The sequence below is a fragment of the Mus caroli genome, chromosome 2 (genome assembly GCF_900094665.2).
Source record: "Mus caroli chromosome 2, CAROLI_EIJ_v1.1, whole genome shotgun sequence".
NCBI lineage: Eukaryota > Metazoa > Chordata > Mammalia > Rodentia > Muridae > Mus > Mus caroli.
The window spans coordinates 18,599,364-18,615,032 of NC_034571.1; the positions used below are offsets into that span (position 1 = coordinate 18,599,364).

General features: G+C 43.1%; 2 protein-coding genes across 3 annotated transcripts in view; both read left to right on the plus strand.

Moving 5' to 3' along the window:
- Window positions 1-10,714, plus strand: part of Myo3a (myosin IIIA) — a 229,092-nt gene extending 218,378 nt beyond the window's left edge. The window contains exon 34 of the mRNA XM_021155802.1: window positions 10,501-10,714. Coding sequence (XP_021011461.1) covers window positions 10,501-10,621 — 121 coding nt within the window. The 3' untranslated portion in view covers window positions 10,622-10,714. The remainder of the gene's footprint in view (window positions 1-10,500) is intronic.
- Window positions 10,715-14,686: 3,972 nt separating this feature from the next.
- The window catches only part of Gad2 (glutamate decarboxylase 2), a 67,055-nt gene continuing 66,072 nt past the window's right edge, over window positions 14,687-15,669 (plus strand). The window contains exons 1-2 of one of the 2 annotated variants that reach the window (XM_029474674.1): window positions 14,687-14,769; window positions 15,176-15,316. In XM_029474674.1, the coding sequence (XP_029330534.1) occupies window positions 15,241-15,316 (76 nt within the window). In that variant the 5' untranslated portion in view covers window positions 14,687-14,769; window positions 15,176-15,240. Of the gene's footprint in view, window positions 14,770-14,795; window positions 15,317-15,669 lie in introns of those variants that run through there. The other variant, XM_021151030.2, reaches the window with a different exon arrangement.

The following is a 15,669-nucleotide window of genomic DNA, read 5'->3' on the forward strand; positions in this document are numbered from 1 at the left end:
CTCACTTTGTAGACCAGGCTGGCCTCGAACTCAGAAATCCGCCTGCCTCTGCCTCCCAAGTGCTGGGATTAAAGGCGTGTGCCACCACTGCCCGCCTGTGAGGTCATATCTCATTGTGATTTTAAATTGTATATTCTTGATGATTGATAATATTGGCCATATTTTTTTAATTTTAAAATAAAGCTCACATAACTTGACCATTTTACTTGACCATTTTGAAATGTCCAATTCAGTGGGCTTAATATGTTCAGATTATAACAGTGCTGTGGTGGTGGTGGTGGTGGTGGTGGTGGTGGTGGTGGTGGCTCAAGTCTTTAATCCCAGCACTTAAGAGGCAGAGGAAGGCCGATCTCTGTGAATTCTAATACAGACTGATCTACAGAGGGAGTTCTAGGACAGCCAGGGCCACACTATCTTGGGGGATAAAAAGAGGTGAAAAAATATATTACATTATTTCAAATCTACCACTAACTTCAAGATATGTCTTTGACTCCCAATATCACAGCCCTACCACCCTTGTTCCCTAGCAACCACTAATCAATTTCCTTTTTAAAACTGCTTAGTTACAACACTTCATATAAATGGAAATATACATGTGGCCTGATTGCTCTGGCTACTTCCTTTAGCCTATATTTGTTTTTATTTTTATTTTTTTATTTTGGGGTCTGTAGCATATGTATGTGAGCATTAGCACAGATGTGCCATGGCATTCATGTGGAAGTCAGAATGAAACATTTGGAAGCTATTTTTTTGCCTGCTAACTTTTTGTTTTTAGGCAAGTTTTCTTGTTTCTCACTGCTACGCTATGTACTCCAGACTTCTGAGCAATTCTCTACCATCTTGCTGTAGGAGTGCCAGGATTACATATATCCAACACTACAGATGGCTTTTAACAAATGTCAGAGATCTGAACTCAGATCACCAGGCCTACATACCAAATGTGCATACCTACTGAGCCATCTCTCTAGCCTAACATAATGGTTACACAGTCTTTTAAGGTGTTGAACCTGAAGATTTTCTAGTCCTGTTTAATGACTATATCATTTTATTGTCTATGCAAACTTTAAATAGTCAGGAACTTGACTTTTTTTATTTCTAGTCTGAGTAGTACTGTACTGATTCTGACATCTTTTGTTCCTAGAATGTGATATTCATTTAATCTTGAATTGGATTTTTTGTGTGTGAATTTTGATTATTTGTGTGCCTTCTTTGGAGAAACGTCTCTTCAGGTCCTTTGCCCAGTTTAAACCAATTCATTTGTTTTTAGTGAGCTGTTTGAATTCCTTCTAGATTTTGGATATTGTCCCCATTAACCATAGGATCATTTCTTACCCTTTAGTGGGCCATCTCTTCACTGTTTTGACTCTTTTTCTTTGCTGTATAGAAGTTCTTATCCTATTTGCCTTGTTTCTTTTGTTATAATCTGATCTATATTTACTATTGTCACTGATTTGGTGGTGACATCTAAACATCCTTTGTCCAAACCAGTGTTGAAAACAGTTTCCTCTGTGTTATCTTCAAGCACATTTGCTATTTTAGGTGGTAGTTTAAATCTTTAATCTTCTCTAATGAACTTCTATTTGTGCTGTAAAGTAAGTCTTGAGTATCATTCTTTTGTATGTGAATGTCCAGTTTTTCCAAAATTGTTTGTTAAAGACACCATCTTTACTCTGCTGTAAGATCTTGGCATCTTAGATGAATCCACTGGCCTAAAAATGAATCTAATTATGTGTAAGGCCTCTGTTTCATTTTCTCTCAGTCTCTGTGTCTGTTTTTATGCCAGTTTTGAAGAGATTGTGTATGCTACCACTTTTTTATAATATTTTAAATCAAATAATGTAATATCAACAGTCTTACTCTTTGTACTTGCTATTTAGGGTCTTTTGTACTACCAAATGGATAGTTAGGATTTGTTTTTCCTATTACATTTTTAAAAAGTTGGAATTTTGATAGTGACTGTGTCAATCTTGTAGGATGATTTATGTGATGTGGACATTTTAATAAAATTAACTCTTACAATTGATGAGTATTATATATATTTCCATATATTTGTATTTTTCCATTTTAACAGTGGAAAGGTCATACCTTTATGAACTTGCATTTTCTTGCTTAAATTTATTGCAAAGTATTTTGTATTTTCTGAAATCATCATTGAAATTATTTTCTTGATTTTGATTTTGAACAGCTTAGTGTCTTTATGGGTTCTGAATAAATAAAAACTGGTGAAAGGAATCAGTGGGTAAAGAATGTCACTGAATAAAGAGCAGTAGAGGGTTTGGTCTCAGTCACTCCCAAGATTAAATTTAGGGAGGTGCTCTTGAACAATAATGAGCAATGTAGAATGTTGAGGGAATATCTGGGTTTTAATTAAGGCAAGAAGATGTAAGGGAAGTGGAGCCAGAAATAAAACATAGGGGAACATCAGAGTACAACAGTTAAGAAGAGGAGAATCACAAAAGTTGACATCCACAGAAGACACTCAACAGGCCACACCAGAGGCAGAGCAGCTGGAACAGGGTCCTACAGGCCTACATCTGCACCCAGGAGGTGGGGCTGATCCTCAGCCCTCTGTGCACCTTTCTTGCCAGAGGGGAGCTTGCCTCCAGGGAGTGTGCTGACCCCAGGGCTCAAAGCACACATTGCACTGCACACAGTAATAGTAGGAGACTTCAATACCCCACTCTCATCAATGGAGAGATCATGGAAACAGAAACTAAACAGAGACACATTGAAACTAACAGAAGTTATGAAACAAATGGATTTAACAAATATCTAAACATTTTATTCTAAAACAAAAGGATATACCTTCTTTTCAGCACCTCATGATACCTTCTCCAAAATTGACCATATAATCAGTCACAAAACAGAGCTCAACAGATACAAATGTATTGAAATTATCCCATGCATCCTATCAGATCACCACAGACCAAGGCTGATCTTCAATAACAACATAATAGAAAGCCCATATACACACAGAAGCTGAACAAAACTCTACTCAATGATATATAGAGTGTTGGTCAAGGAAAAAATAAATAAAGAAATTAAAGATTTTTTTAGAGTTCAAAGAAAATGAAGCCACAACATACCCAAACTTATGGGACAAAATGAAAGCAGTTCTAAGAGGGAAGCTCATAGCTCTGAGTGCCTCAAAAAAGAAACTGGAGATAGCATACACTAGCAGTTTGACAGCACACCTAAAAGCTCTAGAACAAATGGAAGCAAATACACCCAAGACGAGTAGATGGAAGGAAATAATCAAACTCAGGGCTGAAATCAACCAAGTGGAAACAAAAATAACTATACAAAGAATCAACCAAACAAGGAGCTGGTTCTTTGAGAAAATCAACAACATAGATAAACCCTTAACCAGACTAACTAGAGGGCACAGAGACAATATCCTAATTAACAAAATCAGAACTGCAAAGGGAGACATAACAACAGAATCTGAGGAAATCTGAAAAATCATCAGATCCTAATTCAAAAGCCTAATTCAACAAAACTGGAAAACCTGGATGAAATGGAAATTTTTGTAGACCGATACCAGGTACCAAACTTAAATCAGGATCAGATTAATGATCTAAACAGTCCTAAATTCTCTACAGAAATAGAAACAGTCATTAATAGTCTCCCAACCAAAAAAAAAAAAAAAAACCCAGGACCAGATGGGCTTAGTGCTGAGTTCTACCAGACCTTCCAAGAAGACCTAATACCAATTCTCCTCAAACTATTCCACAAAATAGAAACAGAAGGAATACTACACAATTCATTCTATGAAGCCACAATTACTCTGATACCTAAACCACACAAAGACCCAGCAAAGAAAGAGAACATCAGACCAATTTTCCTTTTGAATATCGTCGATGCAGAAATATTCAATAATATTCTCGCAAACGGAATCCAAGAACACATTAAAATGACCGACCATCATGATCAAGAAGGCTTTATCCCAGGGATGCAGGGATTGTTCAATATATGAAAATCCATCAATGTAATCCCTTGTATAAACAAACTCAAAGAAAAAAAACCACATGATCATCTCATTAGATGCTGAGAAAGCATTTGACAAAATCCCACACCCGAGTGTGTTCATCATCAAAGTCTTAGAAAGATCAAGAATTCAAGGCCCATACCTAAACATAATAAAAGCAATATACATAAATCCAGTAGCCAACATCAAACTAAATACAGAGACACTTGAAGCAATCCCACTAAAATCAGGGATGAGACAAGGCTGCCCACTCTCTCCCTACCTATTCAATATAATACTTGAAGTCCTAGCCACAACATTTAGACAACAAAAGGAGATCAAAGAGATACACATTGGAAAGGAAGAAGTCAAAATATCACTATTTGCAGATGATATGATAGCATACATAAGTGACCCCAAAAATTCCACCAGAGAACTCCTAAACCTGGAAAAAAAAAGAACCCTTCAGTGAAGTACCTGTATATAAAATTAACTCAAACAAATCAGTGGCCTTTCTCTACACAAAGGATAAACAGGCTGAGAAAGAAATTGGGGAAACAAACACCTTTAAAATAGTCACAAATAACATAAAATACCTTGTTGTGACTCTAACCAAGCAAGTGAAAAATCTATATGATAAGAACTTCAAGTCTCTGAAGAAAGAAATTGAAGAAGATCTCAGAAGATAGAAAGATCTCCCATGCTCATGGATTGGCAGGATTAACAAAGTAAAAATGATCATTTTACCAAAAGCAATCTACAGATTCAATGCAATCCCCATCAAAACTCCAACTCAATTTTTCACAGAGTTAGGAAGGGTAATTTGCAAATTCATCTGGAATAACAAAAGACCTAGGATAAGCAAAAACTATTCTCAATGATAAAAGAACCTCTGGAGGAATCGCCATCCCTGACTACAGAGCAACTGTGATAAAAACTGTATGGTACTGGTACATGACAGACAGGTAGATCAATGGAATAGAATTGAAGTCCCAGAAATAAACCCACCCACCTATGGTCACTTGATCTTTGACAAAGAAGCTATAACTATCCAGTGGAAAGAAGATAGCATTTTCAAAAAAAGGTGTTGGCTCAACTGGCGGTTAGCATGTAGAAGGCAAATTGAACCATTCTTATCTCCTTGTACAAAGCTCATGTCCAAGTGGATCAAGGACCTTCACATAAAACCTGAGACACTGAAACTTATAAAAGAGAAAGTTGGGAAGACCCTCAAACATATGGGCACAGGGGGAAAATTCCTGAACAGAGCAGCAATGGAGTGTGATGTAAGATCGGGAATCAACAAATGGGACCTCATAAAATGACAAAGCTTCTGTAAAGCAAAGATACTGTCAATAAGACAAAAAGGCCACTAACAGTTATGGAAAATATCTTCACCAACCCTATATCTGATAGAGGCCTAATATGTAACAAAGAACTCAAAAATTAGACTCCAGAGAAACAAATAACCCTATTAAAAAGTAGGGTACAAAGCTAAACAGAGAATTCTCAACTGAGGAATACTGAATGACTGAGAAGCACCTAAAAAAATGTTCAACATCCTTAGTCATCAGGGAAATGCAAATCAAAACAACCCTGAGATTCTACCTCACACCAGTCAGAATGGCTAAGATAAAAAAAAGCCAGGTGACTGCAGATGATGGGGAGAATGTGGAGAAAGTGGAACACTCCGCCATTGCTGGTGGGATTGCACACTGGTACAACCACTCTGGAAATCACGTTGGCAGTTCCTCAGAAAATTGGACATAGTACTACCAGAAGATCCAGCAATACCACTCCTAGGCATATACCCAGAAGATGCTCCAACATGTAATAAGGACACATGCTCCACTATGTTCATAGCAGCCTTATTTATAATAGCCAGAAGTTGGAAAGTACCCAGATGTCCCTCAATGGAGGAATGGATACAGAAAATGTGGTACACTTACACAATGGAGTACTACTCAGCTATTAAAAACAATGAATTTATGAAATTCGTAGGCAAATGAATGGATCTGAAGGATATCATCCTGAGTGAGGTAATCCAGTTACAAAAGAACACACATGATATGCACTCAAGTGAAGCCCAGAAGCTATGAATACCCAAGAAACAATTCACAAACCACATGAAACTCAAGAAGTAAGACCATAGTGTGGATACTTCTATCCATCTCAGAAGGGGGGAACAAAGCACCCATGGAAGGAATTACAGAGGCAAAGTGTGGAGTACAGACTGAAGAATTGACCATCTAGAGACTGAGTCACCTGGGGATCTATCCCATTTACAATCACCAAATCCAGACACTGTTGTTTATGCCAACAAGTCCTTGCTGACAGGAGCCTGATATAGCTCTCTCCTGAGAGTCTGCCAGTGCCTGACAAATACAGAAGTGGATGCTCACAGCCATCCATTGGACTGAGCATAGAGTCCCCAAATGAAGGAGTTAGAGAAAGGACCTAAGGAGCTGAAGGGGTTTGCATCCCCATAGAAGGAACAACAATATGAACTAGCCAGTACCCCCCAGAGCTTCCAGGGACTAAACCACCAACCAAAGAGCACACTTGGTAGGACTCATGGCTTCAGCTGCATATGCAGCAGAAGAAGATGGCCTAGTCAGACATCTTATGATGTCTTATGAAGGCTCTATGCCCCAGTGTGGGGGAATGCCAAGGTTAGAAAGCTAAAGTGTGTGGGTTGGTGAGTAGGGGGAGGAGGGAGAGGATAGGAGGAGAGTTTTTTGAAGGAGAAACCAAGAAAGGGGATAACACTTGAAATGTAAATAAACAAAATATTTTTAAAAAAAGCCAAGTCTCAGCTGCTCCTCATGACCCCTCATGCTTTCAAAACCTTAGACATTTCATATTCAGCTACATCATTAGATACAACCTTGGCTATCTCTGGAACATAGCTTCTTTGCACTCTCAGAAAACACTTCCCAGATTTCACCTCAGAGATTCTGGTCTCTTCGTAATCACTGCTAGTTTCTTAGTTCCAGCTAACCAGCATCAATTGTCCTAGCAGTCCTTTCTATTGTTCACTCTAAAGCCAGAGCCACATGGCCAAAGCTGCTGAGTCTACTGTTTATAGGAGCTGGATATGGCACCCTTGTTCTATTACATTATCTCCAGCTTTCTGCTTTCCAACTCCTTCACAGCTTAAGCTTGGCTGTCTTGAAACTTGCTCTGTGGATTGACTTTGAACTCAAAGATCAGCATGCCTGTCTTCTGGGATTAAAGGTGTGTACCACCAAGCCTAGACTTAAGCTTTTATTCTCCTAGAACTTGCTCTGTCCCAGGCTAGCTTTGAACTCAGGGATCTGCTTGGCTTTATCTACTGGGATTAAAGATGTGTACCACCATTCCTGGATCTAAACTTAGCTGGATAGGCTCTTGCCCCAAAGTCCCACTTCCTTAATTTGTTATCTCCTTGAACACAGGATTCACCTCCATTTCACTTCCTGGCACCCCATTAATACTCAAAACAAATATTTTATATTTTTCCTTTCTAAGCTTGCTATACTTGTTCAAAATCCTCTTCATGAGACTTAACCAGAAAATAAAGTCTATGATGGGCATTTCTGAGACTTCTTCTGACTATGCAATTAATCTGAGTCTCTTCACCTTAGCTTCAAGCAGACTCTTTAACAGCAAAATGTAGGTACATTCTTCACCGAAAAGTCCACAAAACCAGTCTCTAAGCCACATTCCGATATTCTTCTCCACTGAAACCTCTTGGATCAGGTCTGTACAGTTCAAATCATACTCAGCAACAAAGTCTTCCGTATTCCTACTAGGATAGACCAGTAAGTCCAATTTAAAGCATTCCACTGCTTTCCTAAGTCCCAAAATCCACACCCCTCCAAACAAAAGCATGGTCAGGCCTATCACAGCAATACCCCACTCCCAGTACCAACTTCTGTCTTAGTTAGTGTTTTACTTCTGCAAACAGACACCGTGACCAAAGCAAGTCTTATAAAGGACAACATTTAGTTGAGGCTGGCTTACAGGTTCAGAGGTTCAGTCCATTATCACCAATGTGGGAATATGGCAGCATCCAGGAATGCATGGTGCAGGCAGAGCTGAGAGTTCTACATCTTCATCTGAAGGCTGCTAGCAGAATTTTGACTTTTAGGCAGCTAGGATGAGGATCTTAAAGCTCACATCCAGAGTGACACACCTACTCCAACAGGACCACACCTTCTAATAGTGCCACTTCCTGGGCTGAGCATATACAAACCATTATACTAGCTGTGTCAATTTGTGTTATATATAAATATCTAAGCCTTGCAGTAGTGTCTGTAAATTTAGAACTGATATGTGTGATGAGCCTGACAAGGGTAACTACTCTTATATGAGAGTTCAAGTCTGTAATTCAAAAGAGAACATTCTATTGATACCCACTGAAGTACTGTATAAAACTTCCCTGTAAAGAATCTGCTAAGTTCAAGATGCCCTCAAGGACCTTGACAAAGTTTCCTTTGAATAGCATCTTCAAAATACACCAAGTAAATGAATAAATAAATAAAATTATTAAATCAGAATAAGTTCTCAATGACTTTGCCCCTTTCTCTCTATGTAATATTCACCTGGCAAGCCCTAGTGTCCAGTCTGTATCTCTACCTTATAGCTGTACTTGGCTGAAGCCTCAGCCTAACATCACTTAAAAAAAAAAAAAAAAAAGCCACACATCTTAAACACGTACTTGTAGTACTTGTAGATGTTTGCCAATGGTACTCTCCCCTAAAAATCTATTACCCTCCTTTCAAAGGCTATTCCTTTCAACTTCCATCCTCTCCTCAAACCATATAACTGCCCTGGCTTTTCTGACAATCATCTTTCCCATTTTATTAAGAAGAGTGGAGTAGCACAGTGTAGACATAGCCTTCCACTGCAGGTCTACACTCCTGTCACTCAAACTACCCTCAGCAGGCTACAGATAACCTGTGCAACCTCCTAGATAAAGCCTAACCTCTCAATTGTTCTCTGAGTCTGTGTCTTTACAAGAATATAGCATTGCAGTGATGTGTGTGTGTGTGTATGTGTGTGTGTGTGTGTGGTGTGTGCCTGTCTGTCTGTCTTTCTGTCTCTCTGTCTGTCTCTCTCTATGTCTGTCTTTGTCCCTTTGTGTTTTCTTTCTGCCTCTCTCTGCCTCTCTTTGTGTGTCTCTCTGTCTCTATGTGTCTCTGCCTCTCTCTGTGTGTCTCTCTCTCCGTCTTTTTCTGTGTGCCTCTCTTCCCCCTCTTCTCTCTGTCTCTTTGCCTCTCTGTCTTTATCTCTCTCTGTATGTCTTTCTCTGACCCCTCTCTGTCTCTGTTTTTGTCTCATATGTGTGTCTCTCTCTGTCTCTCCCTGCCTCTGTCTTTGTGTATATCTCTGCCTCTGTCTCTGTGTCTCTCTGTGTCTCTTTGTCTGTCTCTACCTTTGTCTCTCTATGTGTGTCAGCCTCTGTCTCTCTGTTTTAGTCTCTCTGCCTCCCTCTCTCTGTCTCTGTCTTTGTCTCTCTCTGCCTCTCTGTGTCTCCCTGTCTCTGTGTATCTCTCTGCCTCTGTCTCTGTGTGTCTCTCTGCCCCCTCTTCCCTCAAACCTCTTCTCAAATATTACTTTACCAGAGGCCTATGTTGACCACCATACACACCATTTTCTGATCATTTGAATGTACACCATCATTGTCCTGATCATTTATATACACATCACCATTGTCCTGTAACCCTGCTGACCCACTGACCTGCTGACCTTTCTCTAAGTTTTCTCTCATTACCTGATATTTTAAGGCTTTGGGGTTTTGGGTTTTGGTTTTGGTTTTGGTTTTGGTTTTGGTCTTGGTCTTGGGGTTGTTTATTTGTTTGCTTGGTCTTCTCCCACTTGCTACTTAAAACTCCATGAAATGGAGGACTTTTTCTTCTGTCACCCACCCACACCAGTACTTTGTATGTGCTAAATGACTGTAAGAACCATGGAGCTGTGTTTTAGGGAGCATCCCCATTTCCTCAAGCAAGCTGCAGAAACCAAAGTTTTCTATTGACTGGAGTTCCTACAGTGGTCCAGGAAAGCAGTTTCATTAAAAAAACACCGAAGCCTTGAGAAGCCAAAGACCGAGCAGTACCTATGTCACTACTGGAGTCAGAACCAGGTTTTAAAAGAAACATTTGACTGGTTTAAAAATCCAGAAGGTGAACATTTATTTATGCACCTTGAATCTTCCTGTTTGATGAAAGTCTTTTTAAAATTGAACAAGACACGAAGATAAGTATCTTTTTATTAACTGTGAATTATTATTATTCCAAACAAAACCAGTCTTGTGATCCCTGCCTGCCAATGGTTTGCTCTCATCTGAACACAAAAGCCACTAGTTTCTCCACTTTGCAAAACTGCAAAGCTGTTACAGCTACCTTGGGTCAGTTAGTCATTTTGATTGTACCTTTCTTAAATGCCTGTGGTTGGTAGATTGTTCAAATTACCTAGCTCTGGGAGGGTGGATGGAGCATGCCTGAGAACAGTTGCCACTGATGGTCAGAACCTGTTTTGACTTGCAGGTGTTGGACCGCCTCAGAAAATGAGAGCCTGGAGGAAGAGAGGATTTCAGCCAACCCTTATGACTACAGGAGGCTCCTGCGCAAAACCTCCCAGCGGCAGCGCCTGGTGCAGCAATTGTAGCTCACCTTACGGAGCTTCAGAAAGTGCTGGACCTTAAAGCAAGGATCAAAGCAGCAGCAGGATAACCTCTCAAACAGGACCGCACCGGCGCTGAGCCCGCAGATAGCCTGCCAGCGTTGTTCCTTCTCAAATGCTAGGGCCTTGAGGCCCTGACACAAGAGAATCTTGACCTGGGGTTAAGAGAATCGACCTCCTCAGATAGTTCCAGACACTGGGCCCAGACTTCTCCCACCTGCCTGTCACTCCTATCCCCCTAATGAAACCCTTTCTTCAGTTGATTGCAATTCAGGGTACTTACTGTGCCAGAACTGTCACCACCACCCCACCCCACCCCACTCATTTGAAAATGATTGAAGAGATTTCTTCTTTCTTGAAATGGCTTTCCCAGGACCAAATGATGGTCACTCCTGGTTGGGTATGCCAGAATAAAGGCAAGGTGGGAATGGAATGAACCTTGAAAGTGAATTCATATCAAACGTGAGTTTCCTCCTTTCTTGATTATTATACTGCTAAATAAAGTAAGCATCCTGGAAAAGCCTGTTTTCCATGGACTTGTTTATCTTGTGCCTTGAGGGCCTCTGTCTGACAAACATCCTGGGTCTGTGGCAGGAGTTAAGATGACCTCTGTCTTCATCAACAGATTTCCATCCCTCAGCTGCGGTAAAGCACAGTCTAGCTTACACTTTACCTAGAAACGTGGGCTGCAAACAAACTTCCAAACCTCACCATTCACACACACCCTTCCCAGGCAATCTGTGATGGACTGGTCCTCTGACTGAGGGCCATCAGATTGTAAGGTCTACTCTGCAGATTTGAAGTAGCTCTCCCCTCCTTAGAAGTTGGCCACATAAAAGTAAGCAGAGGGGCAGTGGGTGGGAGGCAGGAGTTCCTTACCACTTAGCTGTAGCCTATCCAGGAAGAGGAGGAGGAGGAAGAGGAGGAGGAGGAGAACAACCCTGCAAAAAAAAAAAAAAAAAAAAAAAAAAAAAAAAAAAAAAAAAAAAAAAAACTTCAAGTTAACCTTCCATAAGTGACACTTTCCAGATCTACACCACCTAGATTGGGTAAACAAGGTACAGACAGGGTTCCACGGAGAACTGAATGGGCAAACAAGTTCTGTTCAGGTCATGGTTTGGCTCCTGCTACTTAAAAAAAAGATAAAATAAAATAAAATAAAGCAGAGGGCACTGATAACTTCTGCGTCCTGGAGTGGTCATAGTCTCTGCAGATCAGCCTCTAAAGCTACGAGTAGCCAGTGCATTTTACAAGTAGGATCCTGTTGAGGAGTGGACAGGACCGAGCCCCCAAATTCAAGTGCCCCCCTCCCTGCTCCTTCTCTAGAAAGCTCTGCTCCAGTTTGGGGCCAGACAGACAGGACAGAAGAGTCACCCTAACTGTGCCAACCCCACGGAGCGGCAAAACCTGTACCTGGCACCAGAAACCTTAACAGCAGGGCTCACAGACTGATATTGGCGGAAGGGGGCAGGAGTTCGGGTGTCCGCGCTGGCTATGCTTCCTGGGCACTACAGCCCCACCTGAAGCAGGTGCGTTAGGGAGGAGTTGGGCTCTGCAGCTTGCCAGATTTTAATTCTGGCTTCCAGCGGAGGACCCTGCACCCCACAGTCCTCGCAAGACTGTCTGCGAAGGTTTATTCGGTTGCTGAATAGAGACGCAACAGACAGATCTACCTCAGCCCCTGCACCTTGGCTTGAGTAAGGCTGGAAAAGGAAGATTGCAACGTCGTGGTTGTTTCCAAATCCCTTTTCTATCTAGCCTTTTTCAGTCTCTCAACATTTAAGCAGCAAAAGAACTCGAGAGAGAAAACTTGTACGAAATATCCTTCTTTGACCGGCCCTCTCCTCTCCCCGCTACGGGGATTTCTGGGTGGCTCACAGTGGACAAGGAATAAGTAATCCCACCAAACCTTGCGGTGGGCTATGCTGGAGATTTTGGTATGGGTCTCCTACTGTAAAGAAAAAGCCTTCCGGGCTAACAGTATTCTGTTCCCAGTCTACTGCCTCCTTTGTGAACTAATGACTGTAATTATTACCTCCCAGAGCTCTTTTGTTATCAACAACCCAGAGCCAGAGGGGGGTGGGGGATGGGCCCTTTGGGAAAATGGAAAAAAATTTACAAAGCAAATTGGTGTCTAAGAAGGGTTGGTTTTTTAAAAAGACAAACCCAATTCCAGCCTGCATTCGAAGTGGGGAGTGGCAAAATTTTTTTTTAAAGTATGATTAGATTTTAAAAATACTCAGAGCTGTGGGATTCAATTGCATTTCCACAGTACCGCTTTAAGTTACTATTTTTGACGAAGTTAAATTCAGATGTTGAAAATCTATATCTCTTGTTTTCACCCATTTCTTCCTTGGAAGGTGTGTGTGTGTGTGTGTGTGTGTGTGTGTGTGTGTGTGGGGTATGTGTTTAAGAACCTTTTTTTATTTCCGATCACTCATCCATGGTAAAAAGCTTCAACCCCAGCCAGCTGGCTTGAAGAGAATTATTTTGCAGGATTTAGTATGGATTTAAACAAAGACTCAGGCTCTCCAAGTCTTGTTGGCAAGGCTGGGAGGAAGTGCCCATTCCAGGAGCTGTTACCTCAGCCAGCTGAAGCCACCAGGCCTGGAGTACCCTAAAGACCTACTAAGTTGAGGCCTAGAGTCAAGGTGACTGCCTTCCCTTAGCATATTCCTGCTTAGAGACGTGCCTTGGGTAGTAGCACCTCAGCAGTGCCAATCGCACTGCCCTCCCCCTCCCCACCTCGGGCCACTCACCCGACCTCAGTGGGCATCCTCTAGATAGATCCTCCCTAGCCCCCTGGATTCTGTTAACCTTGGGAAGAAGATGAAGCTTTGTGGAGAGAATGCACTTGGTCATCTGCAGTTATTCAAGGTCTCCGGATCCCTAACAAAATAAGTGATCCTGGTCACCAAGAGTAAAGGTTCCAGGGTTTCTCCTCAGGCAACAGCTTTGGTGACTCATTTGGTCAAAACTCAAAGAAGGAATGAAGGACTATGGAGAGCAGGGAAACTGCAGTCTCTCACTCGGGGAGAGAAGGAAAGGAGGTCTGAACGGTTTAAAGCAGCACTTTCCTGCAAGTCTTTCTTGAGCTCTCTGTAAGCCTGGAACCATGGGTCTAGTATAGGCAAGAGGAAACGGAAGCAAAGAGGGCCCCAAATCTTCCTCAAGGCGCTGTCCCTGCATTTAAGAGCCATTGGGAAAAGGAAAATAGAAAGGATTGTTTCATTCCTTTATTAGAAAACACAAACGAAACTACATCTTTCTGGGCTGGGAAATTGCCAATCTTGTGTTCCTAGGCACCTCCTGATGGCAAGAACTCCTCTTGAGAAGGGGAGAGGTCGGTGGGTTGAGTATCCCTGAAAAGACAGGAGTGCCTTTCTTCTGGGATTTGGAAAGACTGATTTGCTTACTTTGAAACTCCCTGAACCCCTCCTAAGCACAGATGTCCTCAAGCCACCCATAAGCAGCAGGCCAAGGTCACCAAGTAACCAGATTCCCTCCCCCATCAACCATAAATCCTGTGTATGTGTCAGCTCTCACCCACTCCAGAAGTTTCTGTTCGTTTTATTTATTTAATTTTTCTCAGCCTGAGGTCCTCAGTGATAGATTCCAGCGTGGATTTTAATTGCTTCAATCAGCAGTCTTTCTCTTCAGCCGTCAGTCAAAACCTGGACGGTGGGTCTGGGGACCCAGCGCATGACTGCACAGAAACCGTACGACCCCCCAGGCTGGCTCAGCTCAGCAGGCAGACATTAGGCTCTGCTAAGGAGATGAAATGAGTTCGTTGGTGTGGAAGCGGTCCACCTTCCTCCCTCCTTGGTTCCTTCCCCAAGCTTTGGAGCTCTTCCTGACTGAGGCCAGGTGGCCTGGGCTCTTGAGGTCACAGCGACCTCAGCACAGGTTTGGAGGAAGGCGGGCGCAAGAACCACTTTTGCTCGGCAGCAGCCAGAGACAGCCCTCAAACAATGAGCCAATCGATGCACACGTGAAATCGCCCTCGGCCACCATTCCAATCTTGCCAAGGTCTCCCTGGTCCCTGGGGTCACCTAGGCCAGCGTGCTGAGGGTTTTGGTAGCACCCTGGACAGCGCGTTCCGGCAGAAGTAGACCTGGAGCGCCTGTGGCTGGGTCAGCACCACGCAGGCACGCCTCCCTCCCCCGCATCTGACTCGCGCTCGAATGCACAGCCTCGCACCTCACGACCCAGCGCCTCCATTTCCCTTCCGTCACTCTCTCATCTCCCCACCAAGCTCCCTCTCCCTAAAAAATCTCTTGGGCCCTTTCCACTTTCCAATCTCCAGACTGAGAGGATCACGGCTACTCCCCCCATCTAACCTCGGCGGCGGAGAGCACAGCAGCGCGTCCCTGCACCCTGACTGGAACATACACACACGCACGAGCACTGGCATACGCAGACAGCACGTTTCCTGTCCCTGTGTGACACCCACCCTCGTCGCGCTGCCGCTCCAGCCCTCGCGCGGTGCCCTTCTCCCGCCACACATACTAACTAGCACACGCACGCACTCTCGTGCAGGGTCGAGGCGAAGGCAGCTTGCCCACAGCCACTTGGAGGCGACCGGCGCCAGTCTAGCAGAACCCATGGCGTCTCCCGGCTCCGGTTTTTGGTCCTTCGGATCTGAAGATGGCTCTGCGGATCCTGAGAACCCGGGCACAGGTAGGAAAATCAGGACCTGCAACGGGAGAGCTTTGTGGGTGGTTTAGGGTTTGCAGGGCTACGCTGATCATCAAAGCTTTGACATCTGCAACAGGAAACTTATTCCGGCGCTTCGCCCGGCTCTCTGGGTTAAGTCCGTAACTGTATGAGAACACCAACCCCTCCCGACCCCACCCCAGTCCTTTGTCCCCTTGGGGAAAAGCCCAGGGTTGTCTAGGCCCCTTCCCCTAAACGTAGGCTCCTGAAAGACTGCAGCGTCTGCGGGAGTCAGAAATCAAGGATCTAGGCTTTGCCTCGGGACGTCTAGACCCTGGGCAGGGAAAGACAAAATGGGAGCAGGATAGAGTTTGGGG